Source organism: Pangasianodon hypophthalmus, chromosome 3 (assembly GCF_027358585.1).
Source record: "Pangasianodon hypophthalmus isolate fPanHyp1 chromosome 3, fPanHyp1.pri, whole genome shotgun sequence".
Classification (NCBI taxonomy): Eukaryota; Metazoa; Chordata; class Actinopteri; order Siluriformes; family Pangasiidae; genus Pangasianodon; species Pangasianodon hypophthalmus.
The window spans coordinates 18397212-18418487 of record NC_069712.1 but is presented as its reverse complement, the minus strand read 5'-3'; the positions used below and the strand labels follow the sequence as shown (position 1 = coordinate 18418487).

Sequence of the window (21276 nt, the reverse complement as noted above, 5' to 3'; positions counted from 1 at the left end):
TACTAATACTAGGTATTGATTCCTTTGCTCTCAGAACAGCCAGTCAGTTCTTCATTTCATGGATTCCACAAGGTGTTGGAACACTCCTTTGAGATTCTGGTCCATGTTGTCATGAGTGCATCAATTAACTGCTGCAGATGTCAGCTGCATGTTCATGCTGTTCTCCTGTTCTACCACACCCAAAGGTGCTCTAATGGGTTCAGATCAGGTGATAGTTTTGGTGAGCCTGTGCCCACTTTTGCCTTACAGTCCTGTTCTTAGCTGACAAGAGCAGAATCTGATGTGGGGTTCAATGTGCTGTGCTCTGAGATGATTTTCACCACGGATGTAAGGAGTGGTTAGTTGAGTTACTGTACCCTTCCTGTCAGCTCAAACCAATCTGGCCATTTTCCTCTGAACTCTCTAATCAAAAAGGCATTTCTGCCCACAGAACTGGCGTTCACTGTATGTCTTTTTTTTTTTTTTTTTTTGAACAGTATACCACTGAGAAACAGATCTAATATTTAGGCAACAAACAATTTTTTAACTTACTGTAAGCTGTTATAATTACTAAAATATCTGACTATAAATCCAGGGAATTAAAGAAATTACTTGCAGTGAGATAAGAGGCTTTAAGATGCAAAGGAATAAATGTAGCACAAATTATGAGGGAGTTAATATTAATATTGGAATAAACACAGAAAAGAGTCAATTTATTTATTTTTCCAACATTTTCCAACATCCAGGCCCTAATGAAAATGATACTGGGTAACAATGAACTTGTATAAATGTACCAAGAGGCTTTCAAAATAAAAAAAACACAGAAAGTCAACACTGCTTTCAGTCACCTGTTAATTTTACAACATTAAATAGCACAGATCTTTCAAGTTCGTTACCATTCAATTCTACACAAAAAATACCTAACACTGACAACACACACCACAAATTAAATCTTAGTGATTATCTACCACAGCCAAAAGTCTTGTTCCAGTCTTCATAGAGCTCCAGATCTTTGGTAGACACACTGGGCCGTACAGTCTTAAGAGCCTCCTGGAAGTCACAGTAAAGTATAGGTCGCACCTGCTCAGGTGTGATGGTGGCAATGTCACTCAGCTGGATGCTGCGGATCGGGCCAAGTGCTGCTTCACGGCACAGTTGTGTCATATCAGCCCCTGAGAAACCCTCTGTGCTTGACACCACTTTCTCAAGCTCATCAGTTCTCAACTGGCTCTTCTCCCGTGACATTAGGTTGGTCACTATCTGCTGACGAGCGGCAGCCTCTGGAAGGGGGATGTAGAGTCGCTTGGCCAGGCGACGCCGGGCTGCTTCATCAATCTCCTGCGGCCGGTTGGTGGCCCCCACCACCAATATTCGATCCTCAGAGGAGGTTGCAGCACCATCAAGCTGGACAAGAAACTCAGTCTTAATCCGGCGAGATGAGTCATGTTCTCCATCCGTGCGCTGAGAAAGAAGGGAGTCAATCTCATCGATAAAAATGACCGCTGGCTGATGGCACCGGGCGATGGCAAACAGAGCTCTAACCATCTTCTCTCCTTCTCCCACCCACTTAGAGGTGAGTGATGATGCACTAATGCTGAAAAACGTGGCACCAGACTGACAGGCTATGCACTTCCCTATGAGTGTTTTCCCAGTACCTGGAGGACCAAACAAGAGAATTCCCTTAGGCGGACCTCTGAGACCTGTAAAAATGTCAGGCCTGAGCATGGGCCACACTACAATTTCCTTAATGGTAGCTTTGGCAAACTCAAGGCCAGCAATATCCTCCCAAGCCACAGGTGGGCCGTGGTCCATAATTTCGCTCATAATCAGTTCAATTATTTTAGGTTCAAAGTTCTTTAGTCGTTCATCAACAGGCTGAACGTCTTGTGTTGGGTCATCCCTGGTGTTGCTTCCCTCCTCCTGCCTTGGCATTGGTGAGACAAATTTGGAGAAGGCCCCCCGTGACCTGTTTGCCCCCAGAGATTTTTTGGTTACTGTACCAACAGGAGCTGATGGACCCCGCTGGCCCTGATGGGAATATTTTTTCTGCTGGTCAACAATAAGCTGCTCTCGTGCCGTTTTAAAGTTAGTGCCAGGAAACTCCTCTCTTCTCCGACTACTATCTCCAACTTCATGACCTCCCTGTGGCAGGAATGAGCTTCTGTTGCTTTCAGTTCCTGAACTGTAGAAGTTCTTCCTCTTAGAGGGATTTGTGGAGGAGTAGAACACAGAATGGTAATTGTTCGCACTGGACATGCTTGTGCTAGCAAAACTTGAAGGAGGAAAAGAGCCAGGGTTGGTAGGGGAATTACGAGTGTTATGAACCAAGAGTGGAGTTACCCCTGCTGGTGCTCTAGGGGCATTATGGGCTGAAGTAAGACCATTTTCTTTGCTTCTGGTCCTCTCTGCAGCACCACTGACCAAGTTACCTGCTGTACTCTCTACCCCAGCACTGATATGACTCATAGATGAGGGTGAAGGATGCTCAGGTTTACATCCACCAGCAGCACTAGACTCAATCATACCTTTACCACAACTCTGGCTGACTTCCCCACCAACAATAATGTCAGCAACTGCGGGATCCACAAGCAGACTGTTGTCATCCACCCTACTCTTCATCATTCTCTGCACGAACGGCAGGGTGAACACATTTTCTACTGTTAATGACGATTCCCATTTGTCACTGTGGTTTCTCTGATTGCGGGCCAGGTGCAGGGCACTGTCGGCGTAGTTATTCAGCCCTGTGCGCTGGTCGTCTGAGTCCAGGACTGCTGCGTAGCGCTCAGTGTAGGTCCTGAACAGGCTGGCAGCTCCGGCTGGAGAGAGCTCGGCATTCGCCCATGCATACTGAATGGACAGAATGTGCGCCCGATAAGCGTCAGCCGTCTGTTCAGGTGTATATGTGCCAGACGAAATGTCAAAGGACCTCTTCTGCCACTCGTCCAGGTGTGCACTGCTCATGCCTGGTCTGCTTCAGTCTGTGTGAAGAGTGGCCACAGTTTCAGTTAAAATAGAATGCATTTAATTAAGTGCCTTGCTATGTATGAATCTAGGAGTGTTTAGCAACCAGGGACAGCAAATTATGATGACACAACATATTCACAAAAATAAGTTTGAAGTGTTACTAAATCACACATTCAGTTTCGGTTTTGCATTAAATCATCACTAACTGACTTTGAGCTGAGCTATCCAAAAGGACATCACTTCCCATAAACATTTCCCACGGGTCACTGCTTAAAGAAAACAGTTCTGTTTTCCATCAGGCTGTAAATCCCTCAGTGCTGACTTCTTCTGATTTAAATACAGCAAGACTGAACATTAAATACTCAACGTGTTGATAACCCAAGTATGAATTAAAAATATGAATTGATTGATTGGAAAAGTTGACATAAACATTCTTTTTCACGTGAAGGTTTTAGCTGAAAACTCCCACAGATTGTAACTGTACCTGTAACTGTAAAACTGCTAATACAGTAGTGGCTAATAGGGAGCTAGCTCAGGAGCTATAAACAGCCCGGCTGGTTTGAGTGAATAAAAACACTTGACTCTATTTCCACAGCGATACATGACTTCTGTTTTTGTGCCGGGCAAAACAACTTACCTCTGGCGTTATGAACGTTTTTGTGTTATTCATTCAAATAATTTACCAGGGTGTAATAACTTTTAGCCTCATACATCCAAGTATAAACCACTTACACCACTCTCAACTTTCCCGCCGCCTTCAAAACATTTTTTAAAAATCCCACCTGTATTCAGAAAAGACCCGTCGGCTGCGTCAGGATTGACGTGTAAGCACTGACCAATCCACGAACTGAGAGTCTGTACCACTGGCCAATCACGGGGGCGAAAGGGAAATATGTCAGAAAATGGTTGGGGGATGAAAACTACGCCATGCGCTGCTGCTGCTGAGATAGCACTTCCTGCTAATGCGGTCTTTATTAGGTTCCTGATGCCACCGTGTGGTGGAAAGTGCTCATTGTATATGTAGGCAGGAAAATACAATTTAACTACAATAACCATAAACCCCTGCGGTGCGTGTTGGGCTTTTTTGCCCGTGCCTGTGGCTGCAACGTCACATCAGTGTTGCCAAATCCCTCGTTATATCGTTTTCGGACTTACAAATACTGCTGGAGCGTTTGAGGCTTTGCAAACATTTGATATATATTAAACTTGGTATATATGAAAACATCCACATTAACTTATCTCTAACACACAGGTCCATGAATAATCCCAATACACCCTTAAACTTCTCAGTGAATTGGTGTACTAATTATAGCTATTTTATATATGATTATATATATATATATATATATATATACATACATGTAATAATATATAGAAACTTAATGTAATTATGATGTAATAAATTATGTAACTATTTTAGATTTTAAGACTTCATCGTAATTCTTTTCAACAATAGATATCACAATAAGCCAGTTAATAGACAAATATTTCTGAATTGGAAAAAATGTAGAAAAAATAAATAAATGATGTTTTATCTAATTAAATATGTACACATATGCATACATAATAAAACAAAAAGAAATCTAGTCTTTTGTAAGATCCTTCTAATTAGGGATGAGAAAGAACATATGAAATTTCATGAATGCATATCATCTGGATTTTTAGGTCTGAATATGTTTTAAAAATACAATATGGTTTGACTTTTCCACTCTACACAGGTGGATCTGTCTCTCTACATGTGACGGGGACAAAAACAGTCACATAAACAGTGTTTCTGTTGAGTTATGTATATTTTAAATATTTTATTACTGCATGTTCAGGGAGAAGACGTGTTACAGATACAGTTTTATAAAATCTGGTGGTGTGTGTGAGGTGTGTATTGTCCTCCTGCCTTACAGCAGTTCATGTGTCGTGTGAAAGGGCAGATGACTGGGTTCAGAGCTAAAGACCATTTATTTGCAGGTTTCTGTGGCTCAGACCTGGCAACCCCCCTCGACACCTCCTGACAGTAGAGATGGGATAAAGAAGTGCCGGTGATGTCTGGACTGTTAAACGGGAACTGCAAATTAGCTTGACTAATGCCTGGAAATTTCAAATCTGGGCTTTTATCTGCCTTCAGAAATTGCATTTACTTCACTTCGTATTGTAGCTCAAATTCGTGAACAATCAGAGGAACCCTACATGAGAGCTAGCGTGCTAGCTATCCGCCACATTAGCTTTAAAAGCACGGCTAGGGCAGAGCAGAGGAGAGGAGTCACACCCAGACAGTCAGGATGAACCACCACCACCACCACCACCGCCGCTGCTGCTGCTGCTGCTAACACCGTCACCCAGAGCCAGCGCCTTTATTCTTCATAAAAAACCCGGTTACTCCAGACACACGTACAGTTAGTTTGCTACGAGTGCAAAAAAACTTTCTTGTTTCTCTAAAGAAGCCATGAAACACCAGGGTCAGGATAGTTTGCGGGGAGACAGATAACATTAGCTGGTGTTTTAGCTAGCGCGCTAAGTGTTCGGTGTGTGTGTGTAACAGTGTAAAGCCGGACAGAACACCGTTACTCTTAGTCTACTGTGTGTGTGTGTGTGTGTGTGTTATAGCAGGCGGTTATGAGCAACCCTACACTCATGTACACGTTTGTTTTAAGAGATGACAACAGCAGCGTGTATGCTGAAGTCTCCAAAATCCTCATCTCTACTGGAAAATGGAAGCGACTGAAAAAGGACAATCCGCGATTTAACTTGATGCTTGGAGAGCGAAACCGCCTTCCCTTTGGACGCCTAGGTAAAGTGTGTGTGTGTTTTGAAAGCTATTGCATGGATTATTTGTCAACCCACTTTACTCACTTTAGTTTATCCTTTTATGTGAACAGTGATATGCTTTCCTTGAGAATCAGTTGAAAAGTAAGAACATTATCCTGGTCAGGGTCACAGAGGATCTGGAGCCCATCCCAGGAACGCTGGGCATGAGGCAGGAATACACCCTGAGTGGGCCGCCAGTTCATCGCAGGGCACCGTGCACACATTCACTCACACCTAAGGGCACATTAGAGCCTCCAGTCCACCTACTGGCATGTTTTAGGGAGCTGGAGAACCAGGAGGAAACCCACACAGAGACACAGTGGAGCCGTGAGGTGGCAACGGTGAAAAAAGTTTGTAACCTAATTTCTGCAGATGCTCCAATCCATCTTTGTCCATTGCTGATACGGTGCCAATGTCAGATCTCTGACTATCATCTGATACTGATCAATAACGCGTCCTCGTTTGTATCCGAGATGCCCATTTGCAAACTTCTGTTGCCTAGTAATCAAGATGGTAGTGTGATTTAAGGCAAACTGTGTCATGTATTTACACCTGTGATCCGTGTTGTGTCAGTCAACATTACAGACATTCAGGGGATAAATTACATCAGCGGATTGCATCGGAAAACTGTCAGACCTGCTTCGATAACAATCCAGTATTTAATGCTAGCCCTGATTTAATATCAGCCCTGATACTCACAAAGAGACTGGTGCATCAGATTATGTTCACTGCCAAAAAGGCCATATCCATTTCATCATGTATTATCATGGTGCTCTCTGACTTGTCTTTGATGGTCAGTAAAAATCCAGCATCTTGAGCTCCTTTCAACTCCATTTGCATTAATCTGCCTTAACATCATGGCCTACGTGTTATTATCTTGTCCTACTCCATAGCAGCAGAGGTTAATGACAGACATGAATACAGTAATTATTCAGCAAAGTGGCATTCAGAAGTTTGTTTGTTTGGCTCTCCCAAAATAATTACCACTGTGTGCCTTTCACAGGCCATGAACCAGGACTGATGCAGTTAGTCAACTATTATAGAGGAGCAGACAAGCTGTGTCGCAAAGCATCTCTGGTCAAGTATGAATTCATTCTTCAGCTTTCATTTTAGAGTTCTTTGATTCATTTTGTATAAGTATCTGCACCCAATTCATTTTCACTATAAACATGATAAAATATCTGAAAATGTATCTGCTGCTCTCGGTTTTTAATTTTTATTCAAACTCTGTAATGATTTAAAAAAAGTACATCTCAAATACACTTCACTGGACCATCTTCACCATCTTTTATTTATTTGTTTGTTTGTTTTTCCTGTTACTTGCAGGTTAATAAAGACTAGCCCAGAGCTGAAAGACTCCTGTAACTGGTTCCCTGAGTCATACATCATTTATCCAACCAACCTCAACACTCCTGTGGCTCCGGCTACCAATGGCATCAGCCATCTGAAGAACAACCCAAAGACAGATGAGCGTGAGGTCTTTCTTGCCTCCTATAACACCAAAAAGGAAAACGGGGAGGGAACAGTTTGGATTGCTAAATCATCTGCTGGAGCAAAAGGTGAGAACATATTAAAAAGCCCGTTCACAGCTCTCTTATAAAAACAAATGCAGTTGGAGTATCTTGAACCTTATTCATGGTATATTTTAAGCATCATGGGTTTCTTGGTGGGCCACAGTACTGCAGAGGTGAATGTTTGCCTGCTTTAACACAATACTTTCCAAATACTTGTCAAATTAGGCGTTGAATCAGATATGTTAGACCAGGGAGGAAATTAAACTGAGAGCTGTGGCTCTGTGATTTTTAAATATTTTCTTTTGAAAATGTATCTGTGAATGTTTTACAAATTATGTGTCAAAGTTCATTCTTTCACTTTGTTTTTTTTTTCTGTGTAAATACGCATAATGGAGTGGCAATGTAAATCATTATTTACTAAGATCTTTGTTTTTTTATTAGGGGCTGGAATCTTGATATCTCAGGATGCAAACAAGTTGCTCGAGTTCATTGATAATCAGGGACAAGTTCATGTCATTCAGAAGTATCTGGAGCGACCACTGCTGTTGGAACCAGGTCATCGCAAATTTGATATAAGGTAAGAAATACAACCTCTTGGATTTTGTCTGTATAGTAATTGTGGACTTGAAGCACAAAGCAGGAAAGAGCGTAATGGTTTATAACATGCAATGTGTTAATCCTCTGTGTTAAGGAGCTGGGTGCTTGTGGACCATCAGTACAACATCTACCTGTACCGCGAGGGAGTGCTGAGGACGTCCTCAGAGCCATACAACAGCTCAGACCTGCAGGACATGACCAGCCACCTGACCAATCACTGCATCCAGAAGGAACACTCGCAGAACTACGGCCGCTACGAAGAGGGCAATGAGATGTTCTTCGACGAGTTCAGACACTACCTGCTGAATGTTCACAACGTTTCCATGGAGACATCCATCTTACCTCAGATTAAGCAGATAATAAGGTATGATGAGTAGCATGCAGACACTCATTACCGTCATCTCTTTGACTAAGGAAGCTTCATCTTCTGTGAGAGTGATGAAATAATTCTTTACAGCTGCACAGTACACATTTTTAATTGTTATTGTACTATATTCACAATATGGATACAAAAAAAGGCTGCCACATGAGCACCATAACAAATTAAATTTTTTTATCGTGTGCTGTGAACATCCTGATCTGAGATGTTCTAGATGATCAAATAACCATGTCTTAAACCATGCCATCTTGATTATCAGTTTGTTTTTATTATTTTAATAACCGCACCACAGTTGCAGTGGCTGTATAATCACAATAAAGTCTTCAGTACATACTATGCAGCCATAATATCTGTAGGTTTTTGTATGTGAATAACAATTGTACAATTGTTAATGCTGTTTGAAATTTCTGATCCATTATGCTACAATATTTAGTTATCATGGTACATATCTCTCCTTATTTCACAGGAGCTGCCTCATGTGTATTGAGCCAGCGATCAGCACTAAGCACCTGTCCTACCAGAGCTTCCAGCTTTTCGGTTTTGACTTTATGCTGGATGAGAGCTTTAAAGTGTGGCTGATTGAGATCAACGGAGCACCTGCATGTGCACAGTCAGTACTTTACAGACATTTTAGAGTATCTGCTCTCTTTTCATCAACTAAGAATTATTTGTCTGGTTACCTTTGAGCCTACCTGACTCCCTTACAGTGTCATACTGATATGGTTATACACTGTATGGCCGAAAGTATGTGGACACCTGATCATCACACTCATATGTGGTTCTTCCCCAAACTGTTGCCACAAAGTTGGAAGCACACAATTGTATAGGATGTCTTTGTATGCTGTAGCATTAAGATTTCCCTTCACTGGAACTAAAAGGCTCAAACCTGTTCCAGCATGACAATGACGCTGTGCACAAATGGAGGTCCATTAAGACATGGTTTTCCAAGGTTGGAGTGGAAAAACTCTGGAGTGGAGTGGAAAAACAGAGCCCTGACCTCAACCCCACTGAACACCACTGGGATGAACTGGAACGCAGACTGCACCCCAGGCCTCCTGACCTGACATCAGTGCCTGACCTCACTAATGCTCTTGTGGCTGAATGGGCAGAAATCCCCACACCCACTCTCCAAAATCTAGTGGAAAGCCTTCCCAGAAGAGTGGATGCTGTTACAGCAGCAAAGGGGGGGGCTAAATTTAGATGTTCAACAAGTACATATTCGTATGTTGGTCAGGTGTCCATGTATTTTTGGCTATATAGTGTATGTCCAAAAGTTTCTTTATCTCCTTTAAGTTTGAACAGCAGAGATCTTCTGTGCCATTGTAGAAACCATATTTTATAATTTTGATTATAGAAATTCAAATTACTCCTTTGCATTTTCTAAGGTTGCTGTGTGAAAGTGATCTTTAGAGCTCCCTTTCTAAAGTGTTCATCCTGTTCAATCTGTTGAAGTGAGTGTGTGAATCATGAGAAGCATTATTCAGTTCTGTTGTCAGCATTGTGAAAAGTTCTTCTCCTCCCCCTTTAGGAAGCTCTACCCGGAGCTGTGCCAAGGCATCGTGGACGTAGCCATTTCCACTGTCTTCTCACTAAATGCAGACGCTATGTCCTCCTCCCCACCATTCTCCACCTCTCCTTCTCTCTCCACCAGCTCCTGCTCTTCACCCAAACTCAGAGCACCACAACACTTTGGCCCATTCATCAAACTGTAAGCACGATACTGTGTTCCTGAGGAACCCCTCCCAGCTAAAACTCTTCATGCAACTAGTTCTCTTAAAAATCCACCTATATACTTTTCTTTCTGTCTGTTATCTTTGAAAAAAGTAAGGAGTAAACCAGGGAAGTTTAGGACTGGAGCAGTTAATGAGATTGAAATCATAAAGAAGTCTGTGGCATAGACACATGCTCAACATGTGTTTCTCCTCACATCTCTAGCATGATTTCAGCTTTTTTTGCGCTAGAGGTGGGCTGTTTCAGCTGTTTCATCACAAGAATATACTAGATACTACAAGGGTAGTCTCAGCAGTTTCTGTAAGATTCCTCTGGGCACCTTGATATAAAGTAGGAAGTTTATGGAATTTAATTCCTGTGACTTTAGTGCCTTACATTTCCATAGACACATTACCCATAAAACCCCAAGCAGGATGTTTTGAAACACCATGCAATGTATACGTACTGAAAGTTCAGTCCTAAATCAGTTGCAGTTTCTGCTATGGGCTTTAAAGAGAGGTAAATTTAGCCTCAGTTGCAGTTATTCAGTAATTTTTTTAAGTCACTGTACATCCTATTAGAAATCAAAAGCATCTTATTGCTCCTATAGTATGTGCTATAGGTTTGGCACTGTACATTAATCTCTCTGTAGGTTCAGAAAGTGTTATTTATGGTGAGACAAGACATGTCAGCAAAGCATTGATGTTTTGTAAGTTTGGTTTTGCTGTTGTGTGTGTGTGTATAGCTGTACATCTTAGATATACTTTATCTATCTTCAAGCATGATCAGAGACTGCATTAATAACTCCACTACAACCACTCACATACATACTGTTATCTGTTTCACCACCCAAATCTGATTTTTCAGTACAATGGACTTTGTAGCACAAAGTCCAGCACAGCAGGAGACTAATTACTACTGTTTTTGTATTTTAAAATGGTTATCAGTCAATTTTTTTTTTATTCTGCCTCCATAGTAATTAAGTTTTTTCCCACACATTCATATCATTTCCTAGCTCACTAAAGCTGAATAAAAATATTTTATTTGCGAATACTGTGCATGTTCTATTAAATGCATGCAAAATGCTATGTTTTATATGAATTAAATATCTTGACTGCAATATATAATCCCCTTGCCTTTGATTAGATCTTCATTTTTCTTTTTCTTTTTTTTTAAGCTTTTTGAGTCTTTTTACTTCTTTCCAGTCACTTGTATTGGCCCTCATACTAGTGTATTGCACTTTGACAGCCACTGTGTGTGTATGTTGGATGCATCTTGGGTTTTTGTTTACAGTGAATGGCTGTTCCTGATTCAGATGTGTTCAGGTGATCAGACACAAGCCTCAGTGAACTTTAAAACATGGTTCAGCTGCAGCAGTATGTCGTATGAGAGTCTTTTATTTCATGAGAAGGGCTTGAAGGAACCCTGTGATGTGACCCCGGGCATGCTGCAGTAGGAATACTAACGTAGTGAGAGATCCAGAAAAGCATTTATGAAGGGGAAAAAAAAATTGTGTGAAATATATGTAATAAACATTTCATGAAGAAAAGCAAGCCTTATGTATGTAAACATTTAGTTGCTACAGTCATCATATTAGTGTTCTATCACTACATGTGTGTAAATGTGTAAATACTTTATAACAGTATTATTTTCAGTCATCAGTTTTTTTTAGTCCTGATTTAGCTGAAAGAGAAAGGGTGCCTTATTAGACGTAATTTTGAAATGTTCTGAAAAGACAATACACTGAGATTGTTGATTTTTTTTTTTTTTTAAATGGTCACTTTTATTCTGTCCTGTTATTTTTTGTAATGTACACTTGTGGACTAGACACTTTGCAATAGTTCTTTGACTTGATTGTTAATACATAAATATATAAAGCAAGAAATAAACTTGCAGCCCACCCCAAGCTGAGCTAAAGTCTTTCAACATTTCATCAATTCTAACCAAAGACAATTGAAATGCTTTCTGTTATGTTATTTTGAATATTTTCTGTTCTGTAAAGGTCTCTGGTATTTGTGGAATGTTCAGGCATTTTTAAGCCTGAAATGTGAAAAGTCACACATTTCCATTATTTTATTAGTCATTTAAGAAATTTTACATTGGTCTGAACTGTGTTTATCCACCTGCTTTGTATCTTGTTCCCCTTAGTAATGAAAAGGTTGTGTTCTGATATTGTGCCTCTGAGATCAGAATTAAAGCTGTAAACTGATTTGTGCTCAGCATGTAAACTCACCTTTCACCAGAAAAGGTCTTCTGGTCTTCTTACTTTCACTCCTGAATGTTTCCTACAGTTAGCATTAAAGGAAACCTATTATGTGTATTTGAGTAAAAAGCAACACCATACTGTGTTTATGATTTTTGTGGCTGTTTTCTATTTTTGTAATGTTTTGTGCATGGTATGTGTGTCATGTCGTTGTTGGTCATGTCAAATAAAATTAGTTTTTGTTTTTTATTTTTAATTTGTTACAGCTAAAAATAAAGTGTAAATTTTAAACAAATACAAGAGAGAAGATAATAAATAATTTAATCATATTTCTATTTAACTGGGCACACCTTCACAAAGCTTTTCCTTGAGAAACTGTTTTAACACAAATTTAAAACATTTAAAAAATTTAAAAAATTTAAAAGCCTTATTGCTGTAAATATGAAGGCAGAATCAAACTTCAGTCCATCGTGACAGACGTGGTGGCTGTTGGAGATGTCTAGCCAACACAGCAGGCAGAAGAAGGAAGCGAGGGAGTTAAACCCCCAAAACACTCCCTGATTACATCATAGGTCGATTAGTAGCTCTGGTATGAACTTTAAAGATCAAAAGGCCCTTAACTTTTTCTTTGCTAACAACCAAAGTCATTTCTGTCTTCAAAATGAATGATGTTCATCCTGTGATTGCATTAGAAAAGCACAAATAAAAGATTCTTACATGTAATTGCACTCATAACTCGAAATAGAGGAAGGATATCAGACATACAATAATGAAGATAGATTCATTTTTAATCACAAATTTAACAAAGACACCAAGCCAAGCAGCTTTTGTCAGTAGAATGTCATATATAAGGTCAAACAGAACAAACACACAAAGCAGCTACAATATTGCACTTTGTCAGAATGCAGAGAAGCAGCCAAATGCAGAGAATGTACATGCAGTGTATAACAAACCTGCATGAACTTTATTCATTTTCCTCACAGATGTTTGTGGAGTTGAACCTTGCCTTTAGTGGTCCATTTTTATTCTTACAAAATGGTTCACTCTTTGGATAAAAGGACTGGTATCACTGAAATGTATTTATATCATTAAATCATAAAGAGTAAGTGGCTTACCAATTAGTGAACCATCTCCATCACTAATTAGAGACCTGATCTGGTCACTCTCTGGTCATGTAACGTACTTCATGACTGTTTAAAGAATTTTACAGTGCACATTCATCTGTCTACTGTAACTGATTTTAGCTCTCCCTTAACCAATCTGAGTTGATGAAAAGAGGCAATATACATTTCTTCAATAATCCTTTTCAAAATATTTTGTCTTTTTCAGATATATGAATAATATGAGATCATTTAATTTAATATTTAAATAGAACCAGTCCATCAACTCACCTACATCAATCTGTGTAACATTTTTATTTAAAAATGTAACAGATAAAGAAGTAAAAACTCAGCTGACAACTGTAAGAAAAGGCTGGTAACTTCTTCTCCATGAGACCAGTGAAGTGCAGTTTTCCTTGGTACTTAAGAAACCTTTGATCCACATTCTTAATAACTGACATTTGAAAGAAGAATATCTGGTTAGAGGACCTCAACAAAAATACAAAAAAAACAAACAAAAAAAACTAATGCCGTAATGAACATTACAGAATGTAAACAGAGACCTTAAAACAGGTGGGGTTCATAATTTACCACAAAAAAATAATAAATTAGTCCAGGAAAAGCAGGACAAACTTATGAAGCTGAACGTCTAATGTTACTGAAAATGAACTGGGTAGAAAATTAACAAACAGGAATAAAGCATATATCCCACAACTATAAGAACACATCCAAATCACACAGTTACATGTTACCATATCCTTCACACACATTAGACAAAGAGATGACAAAATCTAATTGAAAATAAAATGACATACAGAATATTAATCATTGGGTCAAAAGTGCAATGAATATGTAAATCCCTAACCTGAGCCTGAATAATGTGCCAAGTTTCACCTGCAGGTTCACAGGTCAAAATGCATTTCAGTACACACACTTTTGGGTCTGGGAGTGGGTTGAGAATGCATGATTGTTAGTTGCACTTATTCAGCAGTTGATCATATAATTTCTAGTGTTGTCCAAAGACACAACACGAGATAAATTTGTTTACTTAGGTCTGGAAAGTAATGGCAAGTAAAGGTAAAGGGTTTCCTGTGTAAATAAAAAAAAGAGTTTAGGCTGGGAGAAGGGTGTAGAAGTTGCCTCAGTCCGTGCCCTCACTGAACCCTCTCAACTTCATCAGCACATGCTATGCAGAGCTTCAGTGCGCTAGGTCAGTGTGACTGGCACTCAGATCTCGACTCTTCCTCAGACGATTATTTCGCTCCTGTCCATGATAAAGAAGTGAAGAGAAAATGGAGAGTTCAAACAGGTAAATCCTGAAATACTCAAATTTTCTATGTATAAAATCATTAAGAATCTCCTACATATTTACAGTTGAGGCCAAAGGTTTACATAGGCTAAAGACATCTCACATCTCCATCACACCTCCTCCTCACATTTCAGCTTAATTCACTACATCAGAATTGCATTTGGTCAATTTTACATACACCAAGTTGACTACATCATTAAACAGTCTGGAAGATTCCAGAAATTGATGTAAATCTTCTGATTGCCCAATAGCATAATTAGGAGTTAACTGGGAGCATACTTGTTACTGTAAAAGGGCCTACCTTTAGAGACGGAGCATTTTTGCCCTTGATAGCATAGGAAAATCCAAGCAACTCAGCCAAGACCTCAGAAGAAAGTGGACCTCCACAAGTCTGATTCCTCCAAAGGAGCAAGTTACAAACAACAGACGGTACCACAAGCATCTGTACAAACAATTGCATACAAATATACAAATCTTGGGCCCACACAGACTCTGCATCATTCAGGAAAGAGGGATGAACTCTCAGGGATGAATGAACTTTGGTTCAACTGAACCCCAAGGCATCAACAAAGGCACTGGCGGAGTTGGAGCTGGCATCAGGTACCAAAGTGTGTACATCGCCATGGCCTGAAAGACTGTTGTGTAAGGCAGAAGCCCCTACTCTAAGACCAGCATTAAATAATTCAGACTGAAGTTTGCAGGTGAGCACCAGACTGACTTACACCAGTTCTGTCAGGAGGAATGGGCAAAAATTCTGGCAAAATATTGTGAGAAGCTTGTGGAAGGCTACCCTAAGTGTTTGCCACAAAATACTAACAAAGTGTATGTAAACTGCTGACCCACTGAAAATCTGACACACAGGGTGTCCCAAAAGTCTCCGTACATAGGAGAAATGAACACTTTTAGCAAAATGTAACTTTATTTACAAAACATCCTCTACATGATTGCCATTTCTTTGTAAACACACACGGAGTCGTCTCTCTCACACTCATGATGAACTCGTGTTAACACATCTGGGGTTATGCATGTAATTGCATGTCCATCGCAACCATGTGACAGCTTCACGATCCCGCCATGAAAATGATTTCAATATGTTTTTCTTTTGTCAAAGGCATTCTTAAATGCTATCTGAAAGAAAATATATAAAATAAACTAAGTATGGAAAATTTTGGAAGACATTTAGCTAAAAAAGTGTTAATTTCCCCTATGTATGGAGACCTTTGGGACACCATGTAGTAAATAAAAGCTGAAATAAATCTGTCTTTTAGCTATTATTAGAAATGGAAATAAAGTAAACTCCCTAACTGAGGACACGTATGGTAACATGAATTGTGTGGAGGTGTGAAAAATTGAGTTTGAATATCTTTAGTCTAGGTGTATGTACACCATTGGCCTCAACTGTACCTTAAATTTTCTGTTTCAAAACATGTTCAATGCATATCATTGAACATGAGAGTTCAATGCATCAAGACTACTTTACAACAGAGTCACCAAATTACACCATAAAGCTATGCTTACAGTCCGGCTGGCATGGACAGAAGGTTTCTAAAATGAGAATACATACCCAAGTTCTCAGGCTCATCACAAATCTGTATGAGAACGGTTTAGTTATTTCAGAAACGAGACACTGACATGTGTTTTCAGCAGCATCTCACACCCACACAGGAAGTCTGACTAGACTAGTCTTAGCCAAAGCTCTTTCCAAGTGTCAAACTTCTGCTGCATACAGAGATTCAGATGTTGCACAAAGTGGACCTTGTGCTAGAATAGTTCAGATCTCTTAAAAATTTCAGACATGTATTACATTTGACTGTTTTCAAATTAAGACCCACCACTTCATCAAACACTGAAAAAATAATGACCATGTACTGATTACTTTGCTGTACTAATTCCTGTGTAACAGGATTTTAGTATCATTAGACCTTGGTAGTATTTATAGGCCTGTGTGGACTAGCATAAGGATATATATATTTCCATAGAGACTTCTATGGACTTCTGCAAGTCACTCTGAATAAGAGTGTCTGCTAAATGCTGTAAATGTCCTTGCAAGATACTCAAGAAATTGTTTCTATGGGTATTTATATAGGGCCATCTAATGTTAAAGTCGTGTCCTTTGCTTATTTAATGCAATATTTGATGTATTTGTGGTATTACTGCTCACAAATTTAATTACCATGCAAATATAAACAAACAAATAACTTAAAACATTTCCATATTTTGAATTAGACAAAAATAAGTTCTATGTAAATGTTTTAGAGTAAAATTTTCTGAATGATTATTAATCTTTATCCCTACATGGCACTCATATTTTTAAAGTTTAATTTATCCAGACGGTTGATTAACAAGGTACTATAATAAGTTACCAGTGGTGAATTCAGTCATCAGTGTCACAGCTATAGGTTATTTAGGGTTACTGTGGAGATTAGTAGACATGATATGAGCTGTTAGTGTCTGTCTGTGTTGGTGTTCTTAAACACATGACCAATTAATAAACAAAGTTATGCTGCAGTTTGCCAGGATGGATTCACTTGATATCAGTGAAAAAGTGAAAGAAATACAGAAGTGAAGTTAGAGAGAGAGAGAGAGAAAGAGAGAGAGAGAGAGAGATTCTTACTTTGAAGAGTTCGCCCACAGGTTTGTCCGGTACGTTGAGAACCCCCAGAGAGCTGGCCCTCTTCATGCTGCTTCCAAGAGAGCCACATGCAAGCACACTGTCAGTCAGGTCAAAGGGCAGGGGAGAGGGGTGGGTGTGGAGGGTATGGATGGCTGTGAAGCACGGCTGTGCGTTTGTTAACCATATTAATGCAAGTCTCACACAGGTTAGGGTCACTCTACAAAAGGTGGTGATAATGTCTACCTAAAACGAACACAATGAAGCATGCAGTACTGTGTGCGGGGTGTTATAGACACACACTGCTGAAGGATGAGTGTTTACTCGCTTAGGGTTAGAGGACACATTAGACACCAATGACTTTTTCGCAACACTTATCTATTATACTGTTCGTCTTTATTAATTACAGCCACCTCCTCTAAATATATTTACGTTCACACCACTGCTGTGTCTTTTAGCCTAACAATGCTGCAAAGCCACTGGGCAACTCCCTAACTTCTATAATAATGTAGCCAAGGGTACAGTGGCACCGAAAGAACATTCCTAATGAGAGGCAGACACAATCAGAACCACAAAACAGCTCTGAACTGGAGCTGAAATGACAGCAGAAGAAGAATGTATGGGAGAATTCAAGAAAGACAAAAGGAGAAACAAACTGAAATTTACAGCATAGCAAGGAGAGAGAATGAAGAAGAGAATAAAAAGCCAGGGCAAGCAGAAAACATGAAACTAAAGAGTGAGTGAGAAAGTGAGATAAAATGGAGTAAGCAGGCATGCTGTAGACACTGGATTTGCATGGAAATGTTTATTCAAATAAACAGAATAACAGAAAGCACTTTACATACCAAAAGAAAACCATGCAGACAAAACGAAAACACTAAAACAGTAAGACAAATAAAAATGTCAAAACACAATTATTTAAAAATAAATTAAAACATAAGCAGAGTGCAACAATTAACTGAAAAAGGAAACAGTTTTTTTCCTAGGTGACCATACTGTAGCGCACACATATTATGCACAAATAAACACTTAGATTTATTATTCCGTAAGTGGAATTATGGTCCTCCTGAAAAAAAAACCTCAGGCATTATAATGAGATGCTGCTTCCTTTTTGAGTTTAATAAATAAACACCAGAATGTTACAGAGTGAAAGGCTGACATTAGAATTAAGTTAGTGACATTTTGGCATATCATGTTACCACTTGAATGAGTGACAGATGTAAGAGGACACATGAGAGAGTCAGCCAGCGAGCTAGTCTTTCAGTGTAACGCACTGGAAACATTTTTCCATTTTCTGTATACCCAAGTAATGCAAGTCAAGCAATTCAACCCTTTCATCCATTAAGAGTGTTTAGTAGAGCAGGAGACAGAGTGAGAGATGATAATGTATACATTTACGTTTTAAAGTAAAATGTAAAGCTGTGTTCATTTCTACATGCCCCCAGTTTTGCTCTGTCACAGTTCCATCAAGCTGTAATTTGTTCTTTGTGGCCTATGAAACACACAGCTCTTACCTAAATTACAGTATAAACACTGTGCTGTTTACTCATACCCTATTGTTTCTACTCGTCTGTACAAGTCTGTATACACCGATCAGCCATAACATTAGGACCACCTGCCTAATTTTGTGTTGGTCCGCCTTTTGCTGCCAAAACGGCCTCCACGGATCGGACTTGATGGCCAGCACGCCCCACAGATGTTCGACTGGATTGAGATCTGAGGAATTTGGAGGCCAAATCAACACCTTGAACTCTTTGTCATGTTCCTCGAACCATTCCTGAACAATTTTTACAGTGTGGCAGGGCGCATTATCCTGCCGAAAGAGGCCACTGCCATTAGGGAATACTGTTGCCATGAAGGGGTGTACCTGGTCTGCAACAATGTTTAGGTAGGTGGTATGTGTCAAAATAGCATCCACATGAATGCCAGGACCCAAAGCTTCCCAGCAGAACATTGCCCAGAGCAACACACTGCCTCTGCCAGCTTGCGTTCTTCCCATAGTGCATGCTGGTGCCATCTCTTCCCCAGGTAAACGATGCACACGCACCCGGCCTTCCACATGATGTAAAAGAAAATGTGATTTATAGGACCAGGCCACCTTCTTTCATTGCTCCGTGATCCAGTTCTGATGCTCACCTGTCCATTGTAGGCGCTTTTGGCAGTGGACAGGGGTCAGCATGGGCGCTCTGACAGGTCTGTTGCTACACAGCCCCATATGCAGCAAGCTGCGATGCACTGTGTGTTCTGACTCCTTTCTATCATAGCCAGCATTAACTTTTCAGCAATTTGTGCTACAATAGCTCTTCTGTGGGATCAGACCAGACGGACTAGCCTTCACTCCCCACGCGCATCAGTGAGCCTTGGGCGCCCATGATCCTGTCACTAGTACACCGGTTGTCCTTCCTTGGACCACTTTTGGTAGGTACTAACCACTGCATACCGGGAACACCCCATAAGGCCTGCCGTTTTAAAGATGCTCTGACCCAGTCATCTAGCCATCACAATTTGGCCGTTGTCAAAGTCTCTCTAATCCTTACACTTGCCCATTTTTCCTGTTTCCAAAACATCAACTTCGAGAACCGACTGGTCACTTGCTTCCTAATATATCTCAACCCTTGACAGGTGCTATTGTAACGAGTTAATCAATATTATTCACTTCACCTGTCAGTGGTCATAATGTTATGGCTGATCGGTGTAATTCTCTCTAGGATTTTTTTTTTTCCCTATTTTTTTCTTGACTCAATAAGCTTCCTACCACCCTCCTCATGAAACTCTAGTCCCATGACACCTTTGTAATAAACTTCATTTAATTCCCTGAAATCCTCTGCTTCATTTTAGTCATTTCCACTACATTTTGTTCTATTGGCATCTTACATCACTTCACTCTTTTGGTTCACTTCCTTGGTCATTCAATATTCCCCAACATAATTGTATTCCCTTCCATCTTAAAGTCAAGCGGGGGATTGCTGCATCCACAAACTAGCCCCCACCAGAGTTTAGTAAAAACCTTCAAATCTCAACCTATTACACACTCCTCACAAGAGGTTCATATCACAACAATGCACCAGTCAATGTCAGTGTTTGGTCCTACCCAGGGTTAGGTCCGTAGCTGGGTAGATTGGGGTGTTGGGAGGGGAATAGTCTGAGAGGGAAGTGGGGTAGTAGTAATAGTTACCCAGGATTCTTGGGTTCATTTTCTCGTGAGCTGCCTCCTTTGAGCTTGCGGACGAGTTTCTCACTGCTACGGCGAATTGAGGCTCGGAGTTTACTGAAGGAGCCGCTGCGCTTTAATGAGCCCGAGCCATCCTGCAGACAGAGAGGCTTCAGTGTTACACACACACAAACACACTCATTTACCAAAAAGCAGTGCACATGTCTGTTGAACACATACATGGAGAAACAGTTCTTTTCAAGAATTACTATGCAGCTTAATCATTTCTCAAACTATGTTGAATTTCTTATTATCATGCTGTGTGTAAGGGTTTAGATCTTCATTCTGGAGTTTCAGCAATACTCTGATGACCAGAGTAACAATGCTATTACTTTTCATTTATACAGTTGACTATGACTCTTGATCATATCATTCTAGTTTCTCATCACACCAAAGCAGTAAGCACATCTGCAATTTTGAATATAATTAATATATAAATGCATTGTGGGCAGACAGGCAGATTTATTAGTATTTCAGTCTGTAGACTGATAGCTTAAACTAGACCACAGAAATTGCATTTGATAGCAGCACTGACTTATTTTAAGCTTAGCTGAATTTATCATTTTAGACAAAAGAATTGACTGCTGATTGCACAACCTATGAATTTCCAGCAAATTTGTCTCTTTTATTTTCTGATGCCACATTTACGTGATTGGTTGAATATTTGGCACTAATCCTGTTTGGTTTACCCCTCTTCGCTCTGTTGCAGTCTCCTCTGTTGTGTGCCCTGAGCACTGCTTCTTATCCAAACAGCCAAGTAAGGTGTAGAGATGCAAAGGAAATGGCCAAAGATATACAAAAAGGACAAGTCAAGAAAGTCAGAGCACTGACACAAAACAGAAAAAAATTGACCATCACCTCCAAACTAATGACAATTAATCACACACACACACACACACA

General features: G+C 40.0%; 3 protein-coding genes across 13 annotated transcripts in view; 1 reads left to right on the top strand and 2 right to left on the bottom strand.

Moving 5' to 3' along the window:
• Positions 1 to 665: 665 nt before the first annotated feature.
• On the bottom strand, positions 666 to 3707 carry fignl1 (fidgetin-like 1). The gene is made up of 2 exons (XM_026934040.3): positions 3581 to 3707; positions 666 to 2957 (listed from the first exon to the last, which is right to left on the bottom strand). Exon 2 carries the CDS (start codon positions 2938 to 2940, stop codon positions 940 to 942), a length of 2001 nt encoding a protein of 666 aa, XP_026789841.2. The 5' UTR covers positions 2941 to 2957; positions 3581 to 3707; the 3' UTR covers positions 666 to 939.
• A 1226-nt stretch (positions 3708 to 4933) lies between these two features.
• Positions 4934 to 12401, top strand: ttl (tubulin tyrosine ligase). The gene is made up of 7 exons (XM_026944510.3): positions 4934 to 5725; positions 6746 to 6824; positions 7069 to 7301; positions 7698 to 7833; positions 7948 to 8217; positions 8699 to 8842; positions 9761 to 12401. Exons 1-7 carry the CDS (start codon positions 5551 to 5553, stop codon positions 9942 to 9944), a joined length of 1221 nt encoding a protein of 406 aa, XP_026800311.3. The 5' UTR covers positions 4934 to 5550; the 3' UTR covers positions 9945 to 12401.
• A 514-nt stretch (positions 12402 to 12915) lies between these two features.
• The window catches only part of klc1a (kinesin light chain 1a), a 28658-nt gene continuing 20297 nt past the window's right edge, over positions 12916 to 21276 (bottom strand). For 3 of the 11 annotated variants that reach the window (XM_034302573.2, XM_053232278.1, XM_053232275.1), the window contains exons 15-18: positions 21066 to 21113; positions 20341 to 20471; positions 17169 to 17265; positions 12916 to 14509 (exon numbers count right to left, since the gene is read on the bottom strand). In XM_034302573.2, the coding sequence (XP_034158464.1) occupies positions 14444 to 14509; positions 17169 to 17265; positions 20341 to 20471; positions 21066 to 21113 (342 nt within the window). In that variant the 3' untranslated portion in view covers positions 12916 to 14443. Of the gene's footprint in view, positions 14510 to 17168; positions 17321 to 20340; positions 20472 to 21065; positions 21117 to 21276 lie in introns of those variants that run through there. The other 8 variants (XM_053232276.1, XM_053232280.1, XM_026945512.3 and 5 more) reach the window with 8 other exon arrangements.

Excerpts from the sequence above, each read along its gene's own strand:
- fignl1 (XM_026934040.3), bottom strand. The coding sequence starts at position 2,940 with ATGAGCAGTGCACACCTGGACGAGTGGCAGAAGAGGTCCTTTGACATT.
- ttl (XM_026944510.3), top strand. The coding sequence starts at position 5,551 with ATGAGCAACCCTACACTCATGTACACGTTTGTTTTAAGAGATGACAAC. Across the intron at positions 5,726-6,745 it reads CCTTCCCTTTGGACGCCTAG|GCCATGAACCAGGACTGATG; the intron begins GTAAAGTGTGTG and ends TGCCTTTCACAG. Across the intron at positions 7,834-7,947 it reads CATCGCAAATTTGATATAAG|GAGCTGGGTGCTTGTGGACC; the intron begins GTAAGAAATACA and ends CTCTGTGTTAAG.